This window comes from Balaenoptera borealis (assembly GCF_965194805.1).
Source record: "Balaenoptera borealis genome assembly, chromosome: X".
Classification (NCBI taxonomy): domain Eukaryota; kingdom Metazoa; phylum Chordata; class Mammalia; order Artiodactyla; family Balaenopteridae; genus Balaenoptera; species Balaenoptera borealis.
Window position 1 is genome coordinate 43,388,806 of NC_138881.1, and position 17,151 is coordinate 43,405,956.

The window sequence follows — 17,151 nt, forward strand, 5'->3', positions numbered from 1 at the left end:
CCGCTCACACTTCCCCATTAGCTGTCCTACTTCTGCTCTCTTCATCCCGGACCCCGCACCCCCCCCCCCCATTCACGCGTCCCCATTGATTCCCCAATCATCCCGCCTCTTACACCGCCCACTCTCGGGTATCCCCATTGGCTGCGTGCTTCCCCTGCACTCGCTTCACCGTCTACGTCACGCGTGCGCGGCTCCCCATTGGCTCTCCGCTCTACCTGTCGTCTCGCCGCCTACGCCCCCCCGTGAGTCGTATCCCCCTCCCCCCGGCGCTGGCCTTCCCATTGGCTGCCCGCCCCTTCAGGCCCTGCCCCCGCCGGTCCCGCTGCCGGTGCCGTCGGTGCCGCCGCCGCCGCCGCCGATATGGCGCGCACGGCCCCTGTGGAGCCCCCGCTGCGGCATCCCGCGCCCCCCTCGCCTGCCGCGGGCGAGCCCCGCACCTCAGTCGAGGCAGCGGTGGCCCCGCGGAGGGTGCTGTTCGCCGACGAGGCCCTGGGGCTGCCGCTGGCGCAGCTGCGCCGCTACCGGCCGTGGGGCGGGCCCGGGGCGGGCAAGATGGCGGTGGCGGCCGGGCAAGATGGCGTCGGCGGCGGGGCTGACGAGGACGACGATGGCGAGGATGGGGATGAAGGGGAGGAGGAAGAGGAGGCTTGCCCCGAGCCCTCGCTGCTGTGCCCCGTTCCCGCTGGCGGGGGGTTTTACCTGGTGCCCACATTTTCGCTGCCGCCCGCGCCGGGCCGTCTGGAGCGCTTGGGGCGCGTCATGGTGGAGCTGGAGGCACTGCTGCCGCCTCCCGGAGCGGTCCCCGGGGGTGCCGGGGTGTGGGTGCCTGGGGGGCGCCCGCCGGTGCTGCGCGGGTTGGTCCGCGTGCTGAACCGCTCCTTCGAGAAGGCGGTGCACGTGCGGGCCTCACACGACGGCTGGGCTTCTTTCTGCGACCACCCAGCGCGCTACGTCCCGCGCAGCCCGCCGGGGGCAGGAGCGGGAGGACCAGGAGCAGGAGATCCCATCCTGGATCTGGGCCTTGGCTTGGGCCCCGGCCAGGCGCCCGCCTCCTCGCCCGACGACGGCGGCCGCACCGACCGCTTTGCCTTCCAGCTGCCCTTTGCTGAGGGTGCGGGCGATGGGGCGCGCCTGGACTTCGTGGTGCGCTATGAGACCCCCGAGGGCACTTTCTGGGCCAACAACCACGGCCGCAACTACACAGTCCTGCTCCGGATTGCACCCGCTCCCACACCCACTGATGCCGAAGGGCTGCCCCAGCAGCAGCAGCTGCAGCAGCTGGAGCCACAGCCCGAGTGCCAGGGTCCCGTGGAGGCTGAGGCCAGGCAGCTGAAGAGCTGCATGAAGCCGGTGAGGCGCAGGTAATGTCTGCCAGCGCCACCTCCGCCAACGCAGGGCTGTGTTTAGGATGGAGGACAAGCATTCCGACCCAGGAGCCCCTGAGGCCTGCTCTCCAGGACAGGGAGGAGGGCGCATTCAGTCAGTCGGTCAAAGAGTAATGGAGACCAAACATGTGCTAGGCTGTGTTTTAATTACTGGGGTTTCATTCATTTATTGAATTGCACTGTAAAGCCCTGAACAAGACAGACATCTTACCTGCCCTCAAGGAGCATACAGGCTTTTATGAGAGACAGTTTGAAAAAACCAGCAGGTGGATAAGATACAGACGAATAAGTTTAGCTGCTGAGAGGAAAGTAAAATAGAGTAAGGGGACAGTTTGGGAGGGAATAGCTGCTTTAAGTAGGGTGTTTGGGGAAGGCCTTCGAGGAAGTGAGTCCTGGATGCTGATAAGAGTTATGCCCAGATATGAGGAGGGAGAGAGTTTGTAGAAAAGGGAACAAGGAGGACTTTCTGAGGAGGTACTGTTTAAACTGAGCCTTGAATGATAAAGACGAATAGTTTTGCACACATAATGGGAGCAGAGGTGTTCTAGGGAGAGCGAACAGCAAGTGCAAAGGTCCTGAGGTGGGACTGAATCTGGTGTGAATGAAGGGTAGTGTGCTGGAGCGGAGAGAACTGCAGTGATATGGTAGTGTGGACCAAGGTCCTTACCAGTGGGAGGCAGGGAATCTGATCCCCATTTGACGGAGCAGGAAGCCAGGGTTCTAGAGGGAGCAACTGGTTGAGGAAGTGATGGCTCCTGGCTTTTCCAGTTGGGCCATGTCTGACCTTGAAGCCTGTGCACTCTCCTTACTGTTTCGCTCTAATTTAGTCTGATATCGCCTGTGGAGTTGAGGGGCTGAGCCCCTGCTCTCACAGGAAGCAGTGGCTCTGGCAGAGGCAGAACCAGATGGGCCTGGACTGGAAGCTCTTTACCTTTGTTTTTGCTGTACCACCTGTGACCATTCAGGGCCTGGGAGAAGGAACCACTTAACCCCAGAAGCCCCTGATACAAGATTCTCCTAGGTTTTTTCTATCAAGCCATGAGTTCTTCAAGAGTAGCAGCTAGGCCTGATTTTGGGGGGAATAACCTAAGTCTAACCTGGGATAAGTAGATTCTCCAAGCACGTGTGGGAAATGCATACATTTCCCTGCTCCTGGGAGGACTGGAAATGGGAATGGGAAAATGCTGTTTGGACCTTGTATATGCTTGATCAGAAGCCTCTGGCTGCAGCAAGATGTTTGTGATTCTGGAAGGGCCTTAGGCTGTGAGTAGTTCAGAAAGGTCTAGCTTGGGGCTGGTGGGCAGATGTGCCTGGGTAAGTGAGCAAGCAGACAAGTACCTACTTACCAACCTGTGTTGGTAACAGTAACCTGGGACTATCTGAGCAGGGTAGGCAGCATGGCTTTCCTTACAGGCGTAAGAGTGTGGATTCTGATATCAGTGTCTGGGTTCAAATCCCAGTCCTGTCATCTGTTGGCCTTATGATCTTGGCCAACTCATTTAACCGCACTGTGCCTCAGTACCCTCATCTGTAAAGCAGAGATAATTATTGCAGCCACTTCACAGGAGATGAGTAAGAGCACTCAGAACCAAGCCTGGCTCTTAGTAGTGCCGTATAGGTGTCAGTATTAATGCTTAGGGAATCACAGATAGTTCCTTGGATTCCCCTCCCAAACTCTGCTCTGTCCATCACCAGCTGTGTAGCCTTGCCTCAGTTTCTTCATCTGTGAGCCTCCGTTTTCTCATCTGCTAAAGGGGAATGACAGTCAATTTGTGTGCTTGGATTGGACGCAGCAAGCATGGGCAAGGTAACTGAAGCATGGTGGTAGCTTTGAAAGATTAACAGTGGCCAACATTTAACGATCTCTGTGTTGAGAGCTTCAAGTTTGTTCTCCCCTGAGTCCCGCTGTGCATGCTGTGTGGTGTAGGTGCTATGGTTATGCCCATTTAATAGAGGGGGAAACCGAGGTAGCTCAGAGAAGTGAGCCAGCTTGTTCAGGTACACTCAGCTAGTGAGTGATAGGACCAGGGAGGAGACGGTAGGAACGTTTTTTAAAAACTACTGTTCCTCTTGAAGGCCTGATAGGATTCAGGGCAAATTCTGCATTTCACTCCAGGTGTTCCCATGTTCTTAGCATGCCTTGCTTTCCTTCTGTTGATCTTAAGTGTGAAGCTCAATAGATTTTTACATATGTATGCCCTTGTGAAAGCATCACCCAGATCAAGATATCCAGCCATTCCAGTGCCCCTCGCCTTAATTTCTGTCACTTTTCCCGAGTCGTCATTCCAGCTGGCTGTCGTGGGAGCCTTGTCTGTAAGACGCGACAGTTTGGGTAACAGAGTTTGGTCATTTTAGAGTGTGAACGGAAGGGAACAGAGAAGTCAAAAGCTTGCAGGGCCAAGGTGGGCGGAGAGGGTGTTTTTCTTTTAAAATACATGGGTGGTTTTAAGGAGAAATTGAAGCAGCCCGTTCAGACAATTGTTTTGGTATCTGGCCCCAGGTCTGTGGTTCCTAACATGACTTGTGATATTATTTTAAGTGGGCAGATGGCTTTTTGATAGCTTCTTTATCTTGATCTCAGCTCTTGCAAAGGGGAGGTTGGTGCTCATTGCAAGATCAGCGATAAGATTTTCTTTGTAGGTCGGTGGCTTTCTTGGCGAGTACCTTTCAACTTATTATTGTTTTAAAACTTGCGTGCTGCCGGTGACTTGGAGTGCTGTTGGAGAACAGCCGCTCCCTGCGACCCAGCCCTTCTGGGAGATGGTAGAGGATCTTAGGGGATAGCCTCAGCCTGCGGGAGCCCTGTTGTAGAGGGCTTCCCATTCAGGAAGTGTTGCCTGCAGGTCCACTGTGCACCAGCACAGCCACGTCACGTGGGGACACGGGAGAAGTCTGTGCTAGCCCTCGGGATACAGCTCAGAAACTGAAATGGCTGCATTCCTCGAGTTGCTGGACCAGGCTTTTGATAACCCTTAGGCTTAGAGCTGATCCATCAACAAGCATTTATTGAGGGCCTACCATGTGCTGGGCACAGTGCTAGGTTCAAACAGGGCCAAAGCTGCAGACTGGCGCTAAGATGTCAAAGGGCCGGTGGTGGAACCGGGTGGGAGGGGCAGGGATGGAGGGTTTGTTGTACAAGACCTGGCAGAGACCCTGCGGAGTATTTGCGTGTACGGTCTCATCTGATCCCTTCAACATTCCCTGTGAGATAGATGGTTTCGATCCCTCTTTTCTGGATGAGCAAACTGAGGCTCCCAGAGTCCAAAATCCCAGGGCTGGTGTGGGGAGGAGAGCCCTCCGGGTCTGCCTTGGCTTAACACCCTTGGGAGGTGTCCTATTCCTCTTAAAAATAAAGACCAAGAAAGCTACAGCATGGCTTTTGAGCACCCTCTGACCTCTCCCCCAGTCTGGCCTCCAGGGCAGCTACTCTCACTTCATGCCATCCTCTGCCTTCTGAGGTTCTGTCACTGTGGTCTTTCCAAGGTGCTTTGCCCTTTCCTGCCTCAGGGCCTTTGTCCATGCTGTTTCCCTCATCAGGAATGTTGGTCCGGTGCCCACTGCAGTCTCATTTTGATCCTTCAGTTCTAAGAGTGCTTCCTCCTGGAAGCCTGTCCATCCCAACCACCTCAGGCCCGGGTCTTTTTATAGCAACTGACCAGCCAAGCAGGCAAGCCCCATTAGAGAATGTCATAGAGCAGAGGAGATGAGCATTGCCACAAATCCAGGATCATTTTCCACCCTGCCTGGCAGTCCTACTGTTTTATTCTGATCCACTCTTGTCTCGTCCCTGAGGTGACTCTTTCATATGTTCTTCACCTTCAGACTTCCTGCTTCAAAAAAACAAGTAGAAACCATAAGAATGGAACTCCCCACAACTTGTAGCCCCCAAGCCTGCAAACTGATTTCCCTCCTTTGTGTTACAGGGGAGGAGGGGGGCCCTTTTCCTCCCTCAGGCCAGTCTCCCCACTTGTGCTCTGGGTTCCGTTTTTCTGCCACTTGCTCCAGAACCTGACATAATCAGTTACCCTTTCTCTCCTGGCAGCTTTTCACTGCCCTCCTCGCTTGAGCCTCTCTATTGGCCTTTATACATGCCAGTGTCTCTGCTGTCTTAGAAATCTGTCCTTTGACCCCACCTCTGTCCCCACTGCTCCTGGCCAGCACCCAATCACCCTTCTCCCCTTCACTGTCGACCCCCCTCTAAAGAGTTGCCTACACTTGTCTTCTCCACTCACTTCTGCCCCTGCATCTGCCAGATTCCACAGGTGGTTTTTTGGTGTTCTTCTTGAAGTGGTTGAGCACTCCTATTTAAAACACTTTCTTCCCTTGCCTTGGGACCACACTCTGCTGCTTTTCCTCTGAACTCTCTGGTTCTTCTCTTTCTCCCTACTCTTTTCTTCAGCCTCATACATACAAACTCGGTATCTCTACTTGGCTGATGTCCCAAAGATGCCTCAAACTCCCGTTGTTCGAGATTGACTCCATCACCTCCCCCCTAGAGTCCTCAGCAGCCCCTCACTCCCTGACCCCTCCATTGCTCATTTTCCTTCTAAGCATCTTAAGCCCTCCCTGACCCTGTAGTCTGGGCCAAGGCCCCTTGTTCTAGGGCAGTCTTTCCTTTTCTGAAGGCCCTGACCTCAGTTTGTAGTTAGACCTTCATTAGGGGATTATCGGATGACCCTCTCTGCCCTGCTAGACTGTAAGCTCCGTGAGGGGTAGGGACATGGTCTGCTTTTGTTCACCACTGTATTCCCACAGGGCCTGCCACGGTGCCTGGCACTTAACAGGTGCTCAATAAATGTTTGTTGAAAGAATGAGTGTGAGTATCTTTTTTTGATGTCTTCCTGCACGCTAAATTGTAAGCTTCCTAGTCGGGTTTGCTCACCATTGTGTCTCCAGAGTCTGTCCCTGGGCTGATGCACAGTAAGCCCTCGATGATTTTTAGGTGTACCTGTAGCCGAATGGATGGGGACCCAACTTGCTATCTGAGTTGGCAGTTGGGAAATCAGAACAATCAAAGTCGAAACAGGATGGGCCAGGGGTCATCTTAGTTGTCTGGAGTGAGGATTTTAGTGTGAAAGTGATCCTCTTTTATTCCACGGAAAACTGATAGGGCATCATGGTCGAGGATGTGGGCCTGAGGCCACGTGTTATGAAAGCAGCACAGCCGGGATTTGAGCTGGGTGCTCCTGTTCTGGTGCCCCAGTTCTCAACTGCTGTGCCAGGCTGGGTGATGTGTCTTACCAGCTGGGCAATGCTGGGCAAGTTGCTTTCCTCTTCAGAGCCTCAGTTTCTCTCAGTGGGAATTTGGAGTGGAGTACTGTTTGTTAAGCACTTTAAAGGCGACTTTCAAATATTTCCTCAATCTGCCTAACAGCTCTCTGAGGTAAGTATTACTATTATACCCTCTTCACAGATGAGGAAACGGAGGCACAGAGAGGTTAAGTAACTTGCTCCAGGTCACACAGCTGGTAGGTGGCAGAGCTGGGGTTATTCAAAACTACATGTCATGACCCTTTATTAAGATGTGAAATACATTTACTGGATTCCAACAAACATTAAAAAAATAGCATAGAAAATAATGAGTGCATCACAACACGTAGTAAAGGTAAGTGTTGTCTCATTCAAAGAACAACTGATTTTCAGAGAGATGTATATATGGGTGTGTGCTGGGTTATGATGTAAAATGTATTTCTTACCGTGGGTCATGGCCAAATGAATGAAGTCATTGCTGTAGCAGAAGCTCATAGCACAACAAACTGCTCAGCTTCTTCCCTCCGCCCTACTGGATTGTCCGTAAGTCCCAGAACTGACACTGACACAGACTAGCTGGGGAAGACAGAGCAGTACCCCACATAACTTGGTGGCTTTCACAGCCTCCTTCAAACCCTGTTGTTTTCAGAAAGCAGATGGCTCAGGGTAACTGGGATTCCAAGTATCTCGGGCAGATTTCCGAAGCCACCTGTCCCCTCGGAGAGTCAGCATTATCTTCAGGCTGACTGCATGGGAGCTGGGGTCTGCTGAGTTTCCCTTTGGGTTTCAGCGCATGACCCACTTTGGGCTGGCCAGGTTCTTTGAAAACACGAGTGTTGGGGGCGCTCTCAGAGGACTTGGGTGGTGGTGGCAGTGATGTGACTGCTCTGAAAGTCTGCTTTGCTCTTCTCCACAGAGGTTGTCAGCCCTCACTTGCTCACTCCCTCTCTGACTGTGGCGATTGACTTTTTTGTTCTGTCTTGGCTGGCCTAGGCTGGGGCCCACAGCACCTCTTTCTGAAATCTCACCCCCTGGTCTCCCTGGGTGCCGTCTGAGGTCAGAGGCCATTGAGTCTCCTGATGGCAGGAAGACTTCTCACGCCCAGGAGACAGGCGTGCAGGCCTGACACGGCCCATCCTAGACTACACTGTCTTGACTAGTTCTCGCGAGAGCACCCAGAGGATGAGTGCCCAAGATGCCCCCTGGTCTGTGCTACAGCTCGTGACTGCCCACTGCCCTTGAGGCAATACCACGTGGCGTGTGTGGGGTTGGTGCCAAAAGAGCAAGTTTCCTTCTCGAAAATTAGCAAGCATACGGGAGGTACAGTTTTGTTCTTAATCTCCTCCCTCCCCATTTTTCTAAGAACCCCTCTTCTCTGTTACTGATTAGTGAGTCAGTATACATTTGTACTCCATTTCTTTCACTATCCTCCTTTTGATTAAAGTCATAGCTGCCTCCGAATATTTACTGTGAAAGACAGTTCAAGGATATTTAGTGTTCTTTTTTTTTTTTTAAGCCCACAGTTTCACACACTGTCTTCAAAATGGAACCCTCTTTGGATGTTATCAGTGTGGTGTGTAGTTAGTAGTTAGTGGGTGTAGATACTGTTCCTTGAGCCTCAGTTTCTGCATTTGGGAACAGTTTCTGCAAAGGGAAGGGTGTTGCTTTGAAGGATAGATGTGAGGGTTTTCAAATGACTTGGTGTATCAATGAAAAGGGCCCACGGTGGAGGAGGTGAACAATAGATGCTGTGCCTCCTGCTTTCATCTCTCTGACTTTGGAAGTAGGGAGAGTGACCTGTGTACTTCTGCCGACTTCGTGGATTTTGGGATTGGCTGAATTGCTTGATGTGATTTTTGGATGTTCCGCCTCTTCTCACCCTCCCCGGCTTTGGAAGAGATGTTCTGGGGGCTGAAGGATTTGTTTTGTATTTGTTTTTCTTCTCTCTCTTTTTCCTTCAAATGGACCATGGAGTTCTTTTCCTGCTGGTTGGCTGCGTCCTGAGTTCCCCTCTCTTCTCTCTCATGTACATCTAGGACTCTGGAGTAGCTTTTAGAAGCCTGGTTGTCATGCACCTGCACTGGGCCAGATGGCAGGGGAAGGCTTGCCTAGCCCTGCCCTGAGAGGAGGGCTGCCTCTCTGTTTGTTTGTGGGTCTTGAGGATGCTTGCTTTAGAAGACCCTAGGAAGATGACATTTTCTCTAATGAAGGACTACACCAGCAAAAGAAGTCAGCAGAAATTGTGTTGGGCCACAAATCCAAAGACCTGGATTTTTGACCTACTAAGGGGACTGGTGCAGAACCAAGCCAATTTGCTCCGAATCCCCCTTTCTCATCCGTGAAGTGCAGGAATTGATGGCTGGGCTCCTGGAGTCACCTACTTCATGCCCTGTAGTCTTCTGACTCAAATACCTCTGGTGTGATGTGTGAGCCCTAGTCTGTGGAGAAAACCAGACGGTCCCTTCCGGATCTTCCAGACTCTAGATCCATGTACATGGTTCAAGCTTCCTCCCCAAGGGTGCTAATAAAAACCAGTTCTTGCAGCCATTTCTGTTTCTGGTGGTCTCCTAGCCACATGTCCCCTGAAGGCAGGGAAACTGGGAATGAGGGTGTGGGCAAAAGGCAGATCAAAAGCAAAGCTTGAATGAAGGTGGAGGGAGTGATCTTGTCCATTATTGCTGCCTCTTTCTATCTGCCCTGGAAAGGACTGGAGGTGGGGCTGTGGTAAGACCCCAGCCTCCGTCATCCAAGAAGCAGCAGTTTGTTGGTTGAGAGCACAGAGTTAGGAGCTGAATGACCTGGGTTTCGATCTTTGCTGCATGACCTTGAGCCATTTACTTGGCTTCTGTTTCACCATCTGTAAGATGAGGATAATAAAACTGCCTACTTCAAAAGAGTAAAAGTACCTATCTCATAGGGTTCTCATGAGAATTAAATGAATATATGTGAAGCTCTGCTACGAAGTACCATAGTAAGCACTATATTCAGGTCAGCTAGTGATATTCTGTTTCTGTAGGTAATTGTGAAGGTAACTGATTGTGTGTTTTCAGAAAAGTTGCAGCCACTTCCAGAAATGTCAACATCATCCTGTTACTTCTGAGGAAGAAAAAAGGTCTGAGCTATTGCCTCAGCTGTTCTCAGGTCTCCGCATGTGTTTTAGTTAATGGTTCCCTCATCTGCCTTAATTTGTAAGCAGTTGATACTTATTGGTGAGAATGAGAGCAGCGATTTCTCCATGATCCTCATGCCCTCACCCCTGGCAGGGACTGGCTGAAATACCCTTGGTTTCCGCCACTCAGACCCTGGGGTCTGACTTGCCTGGCAAATGAGGAAAAAAGACCAACAAATATCTATGCTTGATTCAGCCCCTGCTCTGTGCCAGGCCCTGGTGTCTGGCTTGATGTCCTCATTTCCCTCGACTGCCCTGTGCTTGGTGTACACATCCTGGCTCCCCTGTGCTCCATTTTAAGGTGAGGAGAGCGAGGTTCAGGGAGGTTAAGTGCCCTGCCAGGCTGATATGGCGATGGGTGGAGGGTTGGCAGAGGGACCTTAGGCCTCTGTGATCTCGGGTTACTGCCTTTTCTGCTGACCTCCTTCCCATTCTTCAGTTGCTTCCTTCCTTCCCTTTGCTGTTTCCTGTGCCCCACAGTCCTCGCTTGCCCTTTCTTGGAAAAGATGGTTTCCTCCACAGCCAGAAATATACTCTAAAGAAATGATCCAAAATGTTCATTAAGCTCTGCCCAATGATGTCTGCCGAAGTCTGCTTTGTGGGAGCAAGATGAAGGAAACAACCTAGCTGCCTAGTAGGAAGGGAATGGCTACGTACATTAAGGTCAGCCCATGTGATAGGGGTAGTAAGCAACCATTTCAAATGTTTACAAAAGTATGTAATGCTGCTTCTTACTGTTAAATGGACAAAGCCAGCTGCAAAATTATGCCCGCAGAATCTAAGCGATTCACAGAATGTGTGGAATGAAATTTTCCAAAATGGTAACGGTGGTTGCCTCTGGCTGATGCGTGACTTTTCTCCTGCTTCCTTACGCTTTCCTGTATTTCGTCAATTTTCTACAGTGAGTGTGTAGGACTTTATGACCAGAGGATAGAAAGAGGCAGCAGAAGAGAAAACAGCAGCCGTCAGGTGAGGGTGGGCCAGCAGAGAGGCTCAGGAGGTGCCGGTAGGTGGCAGAACCGGCCTTTCAGGGCATCAGATCCATGCATTCTCTCCTCCGCCCCACAGGCCTAACGAGGAGGAGCTGAGGATGAAGAGTGCGGACGATAATACCCCTGCTGTGGGTAAGCGATTGGCAGGCTGGGGACTTTTAGCTTATATTTACCATTTCTTTCTTCCTCCCCTTTTCTTTCTCCACAAATTAAGAGGCACCTCCTGCCTTAGACTGTCGCAGAAAGCTTCAGAGGCAAATCTGCCAGTTGGCTAGAAGAGTATATTTTCTTAACCAAACCAGGCTTGTTTATACCCTTGCCTGGCCCCGACGCTGTCCTCTTCTTTCCAGCAGAGCGTCCTGATGTCCAGGAGTCAGTGGGTCCCTTGGTGGCCCCCACGCCTCTCCGTCCATGGCCCCAGATGACACTTCAGGTAAGCAGGCCTGGCAGCCTCTGGATGGACAGCCCGACGGGAGGCTGGGTGGTGGGGACTGACTTGCTCTGGGTCTGCCCTAGGTTGGGGGGTGGCCCCCCAAATCAGAACTTGGTGGCAGAAGGGTAGAATGCAGTTATTCGCCTGGGCTTATAGAAATGTCATTTGTTAGTTTAGCAAGTATTTATTGAGTGCTTGCTCTGTGCCAAGGACTGTTAGGGACACTGGTAATACAGTAATGACCCAAACGCTGTCTTCATGGGGCTCACTTACATTTTAGTGGACTGAGACATAATAAAACAAAATAGTAGTTAAAATATATGGTATTTTAGGTGATGATGAGTGCTAAGGCCAAAAGAAATAAAGGGATAAGGAGAGAGAGAGAGAGAGTGTATGTGTGTGTGTGTGTCGGGGCGGGGGTTTGGGGGAGGGAAGACGTTTGCAACTTCAGATTGGGTGGCCAGGGAAGGCCTTGGTGGTCGGTGAGATTTGAGAGAAGATCTGAAGAAAGTGGAATAGTGAGGCATGTGGATAACTAAGGTAAGGGAAGAACATCTCAGGCAAGTGCAAAGTCCCCAAGGCGGGGCCGTGGCTAATATGTGTGAGGAACAGGGAGGAGGAGGAGGCCGTGCAGTGGAGCAGAGTGAGTGAGGGGGAACCGCAGGAGGTGAGGTGGGAGAGGTGGAGGCACAGATCGTGTGAGGCCTCACGGGCCATGCAGAGGACTCTGGCTTTTACCACGAATGACAGGGGAGCCGCAGGAGGGTCTTGAGCAGAGGAGGGCCATGATCTGACTTAGGATTTAACAGGCTTCCTCTGGCTGCTGTGAGGAAAATAGACTGCAGGGTTGAGGGTGGAAGCCCGGGGACCCTGAGGAGGAGGCCACTGCAGTGGTCCAGGTGAGTGATGCTGGTGCTGGCAGGGAGATAAGAGAGATTCTAGAGATGTAAGTGTGTGTGTGTGTGTGTGTGTGTGTGTGTGTGTGTGTGTGTGTGTGTTTTAACTTTTTATTACAAAGATTTTCAAACATATAAAAGTAAAGAAACCGGGAATTCCCTGGCGGTCCAGTGGTTAAGACTCTGCGCTTCCACTGTACAGGGCATGGGTTTGATCCCTGGTCGGGGAACTAAGATCCCACATGCCATGCGAGTGGCCAAAAATAATAATAATAATAAATAATAAAAGTAAAGAAACCAGTATAATGAACCCACATGTACTCATCACCCAGCTTCAACAAATTTCAACAGGTCCGTTCCTACTTTTTTCTATACCCCACCCCCTCCTCTCACCTTCCCTATGGAATTATTTTGGAAAAAATCCAGACTTTATGTCATCCATGAATTCTTTGGTTTGTATTTCAGAAAATTAAGCACTCTTAAAAAAACCCCCACAATGCCACATTACCCCTCAGAAAATTAACAATAATTCCTTAGGGTCATCAAATATTTGGTCAGTGTTCAAATTTCCTTGTCTCATAAGTGTTTTAGGGTCCAAACAAGGTCAACACATTGTATTTGGTTGATGCGTCTTTTTAGATGTTTAAATCTGTCTCACTTTTCTTGCAATTTATTTGTTGAAGAAGCCTTGTTTGTCCTATAGAGTTTCCCACAGTCTGGATTTGGCTGATTTCATCCACGTGGAAACACATTTCTACTCCATTTTTATTAATTTATTCTATTTAATTAATTTGATCTAGTATTAAATTTAATTAATTTAATTTAGTAAACTATTACTTTTATTAAATATAACCTGTTATTATTAAATTAATTTAAATAGAATTGATTCTACTTAATTCTATTTCCATTTTATTTATTAGCTGGAATTCTTCTCTAAAGAAAAACTTTCTCACATCAACTATTTGGCTACCTTGAGCATATATGCCCTGAGGGTATATGGTTTGTATAGAAAAAGCTGGATAAATACTTAAAAACTTCCCTTTTATTTACCAGTTTTCAGAAGAAATGAACTTCTCCAAAGGTGACCAATTAAGGGATTTAAGTTTTGGGGTGGCATTAATAACTCATGAATTTTAAACATATTTGATGAGTTTCAACCCATTGCACCTATTTATTTATTTTGACACTTAAATTGAACTGTCTCTGGCCAGTGGGAGCTTATTTCCATTGGCTCTAGAGTTCTTTTGATACATCCCCAACATTCTTTGAGCACTTTCTCACATTCTGGTATGTCAATATGTCCCAGCCTCATCTTGTACTTTCTCTGCCCCAAGCCTGGAAACAGTCATTTATTTCAGGAGCCCTGATTCCTTTTAGTGGAGAATGGTATTTAGAAACCAAGATCTGGGTGCTAGATGTGCTTGTTGCTACTAGATTGGTAATTGTTTCTAGGACTTGTCAAAAGACAGAGCTAGGAAATAAATTTTTTTTAAAGGAGAAAATACATGAATTCATATGGATATTCTGGATATGTTTTGGAGGTCAACCAACAGTAGTTACTGATAATCATTCACCAGATATTGGTGCCCACTGAATTCCTCAGCTTTATGATCTACAGGAAGCCCCCTTTTATTCCATCTAATTTTGTTATTTTAATGTAGACATAGTCTTTGGAGTTTATAGTTCTTTACAGAGTTTTCATTTGGAAACACCTGTGGGGCTGGATGTGGGCTGTCACCAGTTCTCACTGTCTCTGCTTGTCCCATCCCCTCCTCTTCTTCATTCCCTTCCCTTTCTCTCCCCTCCCTCCCCCCTCCCCCTATGGCTCCAGGTTTCTGAAGTTACAGTGACTGGCAAACCCCCAGAGGAAGGTGATGTCCCCAGAAGCAGTCCACCTGTGGCTTTCACAGAGGTCCCCCAGGCACCGGCCATCAGGATTCCCCTCTCTTCCTCCCTCTGTGGCCTGGGTGGCTCTCCCAGGGACCAGGCCTCGGGGCCCGATGCAAGTGAGGGGGCAGCTGGGCCTTTCCTGGAACCCAGCCAGCGACAGGTGGAGGCCACGTGGGAAGTATCCAGAGAGAATGGAAGGGGCCGAAAGGACCCCATAGTGGGAGCTATCATGGATGAGCCCCCTGGGGGTCTGGAGGTCGTGAGTGGGTTGGAGGAGCTGCTTGGCGAGGACACCATTGACCAGGAGCTGGAGCAGCTCTACCTGTCCCACCTGAGCCGCCTGCGGGCTGCCGTGGCTGCTGGTGGGGCAGGAGGTGGTGGGGAGGGCCCCACAGATGGGGGGGTGTCTCCCAGCCATTCCCTGGGCATACTCACGGACCGCGACCTGATCTTGAAGTGGCCTGGCCCCGAGCGGGCCCTGAACAGTGCCCTGGCTGAGGAGATCACGCTGCACTATGCCAGGCTGGGGCGTGGTGTGGAGCTCATCAAGGACACCGAGGACCCTGATGAGGAGGGGGAGGGGGAAGAGGGGCTCTCCATCATACCCTCCAGCCCAGAAGGGGACACCCCCAAGGAATCGCCTCCGGAAATCCTCTCTGGGGCCCATCCTGTGGTAGCCACTATGGGAGATGTGTGGCTCCCATGGGCAGAAGGCTCAGGATGTAACAGCCCTGTGGTTCTGAGTATGGAGGGTCAGTTCACTGGGGCTCCAGAGAAGGGGATGGGCAAGGACTCTGACTCTTTGCATGTGAATAGGGTGATAGCTGGGGTGACTGGGTCACCGGGGGGGACAGAAGTCCAGATGGAGTTTACCACTGAGTTGGCAGACAGATCGGTTTCCATATCTGGCAAGGAGCCAGCTGCTCCAGTCCTGCAGGGGCAAGATCTCCCCCTCCTTGGTCCCTTGGGGGCTGAAGTCTGTCCTTCCAGCCTGGCCAGGCCCCATGTGAGCTCCCAGGATGAAGAGAGTTCAGGCCCAAGCCTTGAGCCCCCAAAGAGGTCTCCTACCCTAGCAGCCCCTGCAGAGAGTGTGTGTGTATTGCCTCCCCAGCTCTGGGGGCCCTTGACCCAGACTCTGGGGGTCCTGGCTGGGCTGGTGGTGGTCCCTGTGGCTCTGAACAGTGGTATGTCCCTCCTGGTGCTTGTGCTGTGCCTCTCTCTGGCCTGGTTCTCGTAGGAGCTGCTTGTGAGATCAGCAATAACAGGCTTCCCCCTCTCTGGGGAGGGGCAGCCCCTCCCCCCAGAGGGTTCAGATGGGATGTGTGGCCTGTACAGCGAAGGGTCCTTTGCTTCTGAGAATGCTTGACTGGAGAGAGGCCTTCCTGTCCCTTAGCTCTCCAGTCAGCATGGGGCTCCCTGCGGTGATAGCAGTGGAGAGAAACAGCATGGGTGGATGGTGTGAGTGAGAACTTTCAGAATGGAACTGGGCATGTCCTCCCTTCCCATCCCGCCCCCCCCACCAAGCCTGTATTTATTTTTGTATAATTCTCTGGATGAGGGAGAGTGGTCATGAGCTGGTCTTGGGGCACAATTACCCAGAGATATATTTATTAACAGCCAACCTGTGCAACCTGCTGGAGCTTTATTTTTAATTTAATTTATATAGAGTACCTATTATTATATGCCACAATACAGCTCAATGAGAAACGATGTGTCTTGTGCAATGTTCTCCTGTTTGGGTCTGAATGTGCAGGGTGGTCACGTTCTGTGGGAGGACCACGGTGGGGAGTGGGTAGGGGTGGGTGGGATGTGGTCATTGCCTGCTGCTGCTGCTTCAATATGTCCTTGAGGATCTGTGTCACCTCATCTTGTGGTACTAATCCATGTGGTCTGGTGGTCTTTGGGGGGCAGGTCCTTTGGTCTTTTCCACATTCAGGGAGGGAGGAAGAATGGTGGCCACATGAGTGTTTGGTGTCACATACATGACTGCATGACGTGGTCAGCTGTGGTTGAGGGGATATTTGTTGTGAATCAGCCACAAGGTTTTGAGGTTCGTGGGAAAAAAACCCCAAAACACAGCCTTTGACACTAGCAGGGAGAGCCCTCTGCCCTCAAGACTGAGGAGGCCTCAGAAAGGACAGAGGACTTAATGTGCTGTGAAAAATTCATTTCAGAGTTGCTGTCCACAGACATTGCATTCTAACTCAAAACTGGAAACCCAGAAGCTTTGAAAGAAAGGATAGATGTATATACTGCATGCAAATAAAAAACTCTGCATAGCAAAATAAAGCACAATATATTTGTTTGCTTCCCTTCACAGCAAAACTTTATACCAGCTTTCTTCAGTCCTTCTCCCCCAGGGCTCCAGTGCTTTTCCTTAACCGCAATTGGATTTTTTTGCCCAACCACTTCAGCAAAAGTGCTGAAGTCACTGATGATATTCACAATGTTCTATCAACAGTCAAGTCTCAGACCTCGTCTTACTTGACCTATTGGCAGCCTTTGACACAGTTAACCATCTCCTCAACCTTGAAATCCTTTCTTCACTTGGTTTCCAGGATACCACACTCTCGTAGTTTTCCTCTTTCCTCACTGGCCACTCTTCTAGAACACTACCTGGCACATAGTAAGTTCTCAATAAATACCTATTGAATGAAATAAAAGAACAAACAAACGTGTGTGGGAAAATATAGAGACACGGCTAGAGAACTTAGTTGGTCATTCAGTGGTTACAGCTCACTTTAGTTCCACAAGTGTTGACGTCTGCTCTGCTCTGAGGACACAGAGGAAGGAGCCCACAGTCTAGTGGGGGAGACAGACGCAGAGAAAGAATTTCAGTGCAGTGTGGTTAGTACATTAGCAGTGATGGATCCAGTGAGCTGTGGTGACCCTAGGACAGATGCTTAGTCCACTGTGGGACTCTGGAAGCCTTCTTGGAGGATGTGGTACCTGAACTGCATTTTAAAAAACAAGAAGTGGGAATTCCCTGGTGGTCCAGTGGTTAGGACCTGGTGCTTTCACTGCCAGGGCCCGGGTTAGATCCTTGGTCGGGGAACTAAGATCCTGCAACCCGCGCGGCACACAAACAAGCAAACCAACTCCCCCCACCCTCACACACAACAACAAAAACACCACA

The 17,151-nt window shown here is 50.6% G+C and overlaps 1 protein-coding gene across 4 annotated transcripts; it reads left to right on the forward strand.

Annotated features, from left to right (window-relative positions):
* The first annotated feature begins 319 nt into the window (after window positions 1–319).
* PPP1R3F (protein phosphatase 1 regulatory subunit 3F) lies at window positions 320–15,725 on the forward strand. Of its 4 annotated transcripts, none has more exons than XM_082376013.1 (4): window positions 320–1,361; window positions 10,873–10,928; window positions 11,147–11,229; window positions 13,957–15,725. In XM_082376013.1, the coding sequence occupies exons 1-4, from the start codon at window positions 361–363 to the stop codon at window positions 15,250–15,252; spliced, it is 2,436 nt and encodes an 811-aa protein (XP_082232139.1). In that variant the 5' UTR covers window positions 320–360; the 3' UTR covers window positions 15,253–15,725. The 4 variants fall into 4 exon arrangements, with proteins under 4 accessions (XP_082232139.1, XP_082232140.1, XP_082232142.1 ...); XM_082376014.1 differs by having other exon boundaries at window positions 11,150–11,229; XM_082376016.1 differs by having other exon boundaries at window positions 1,361–10,773; window positions 11,150–11,229.
* The last annotated feature ends 1,426 nt before the right edge of the window (window positions 15,726–17,151 follow it).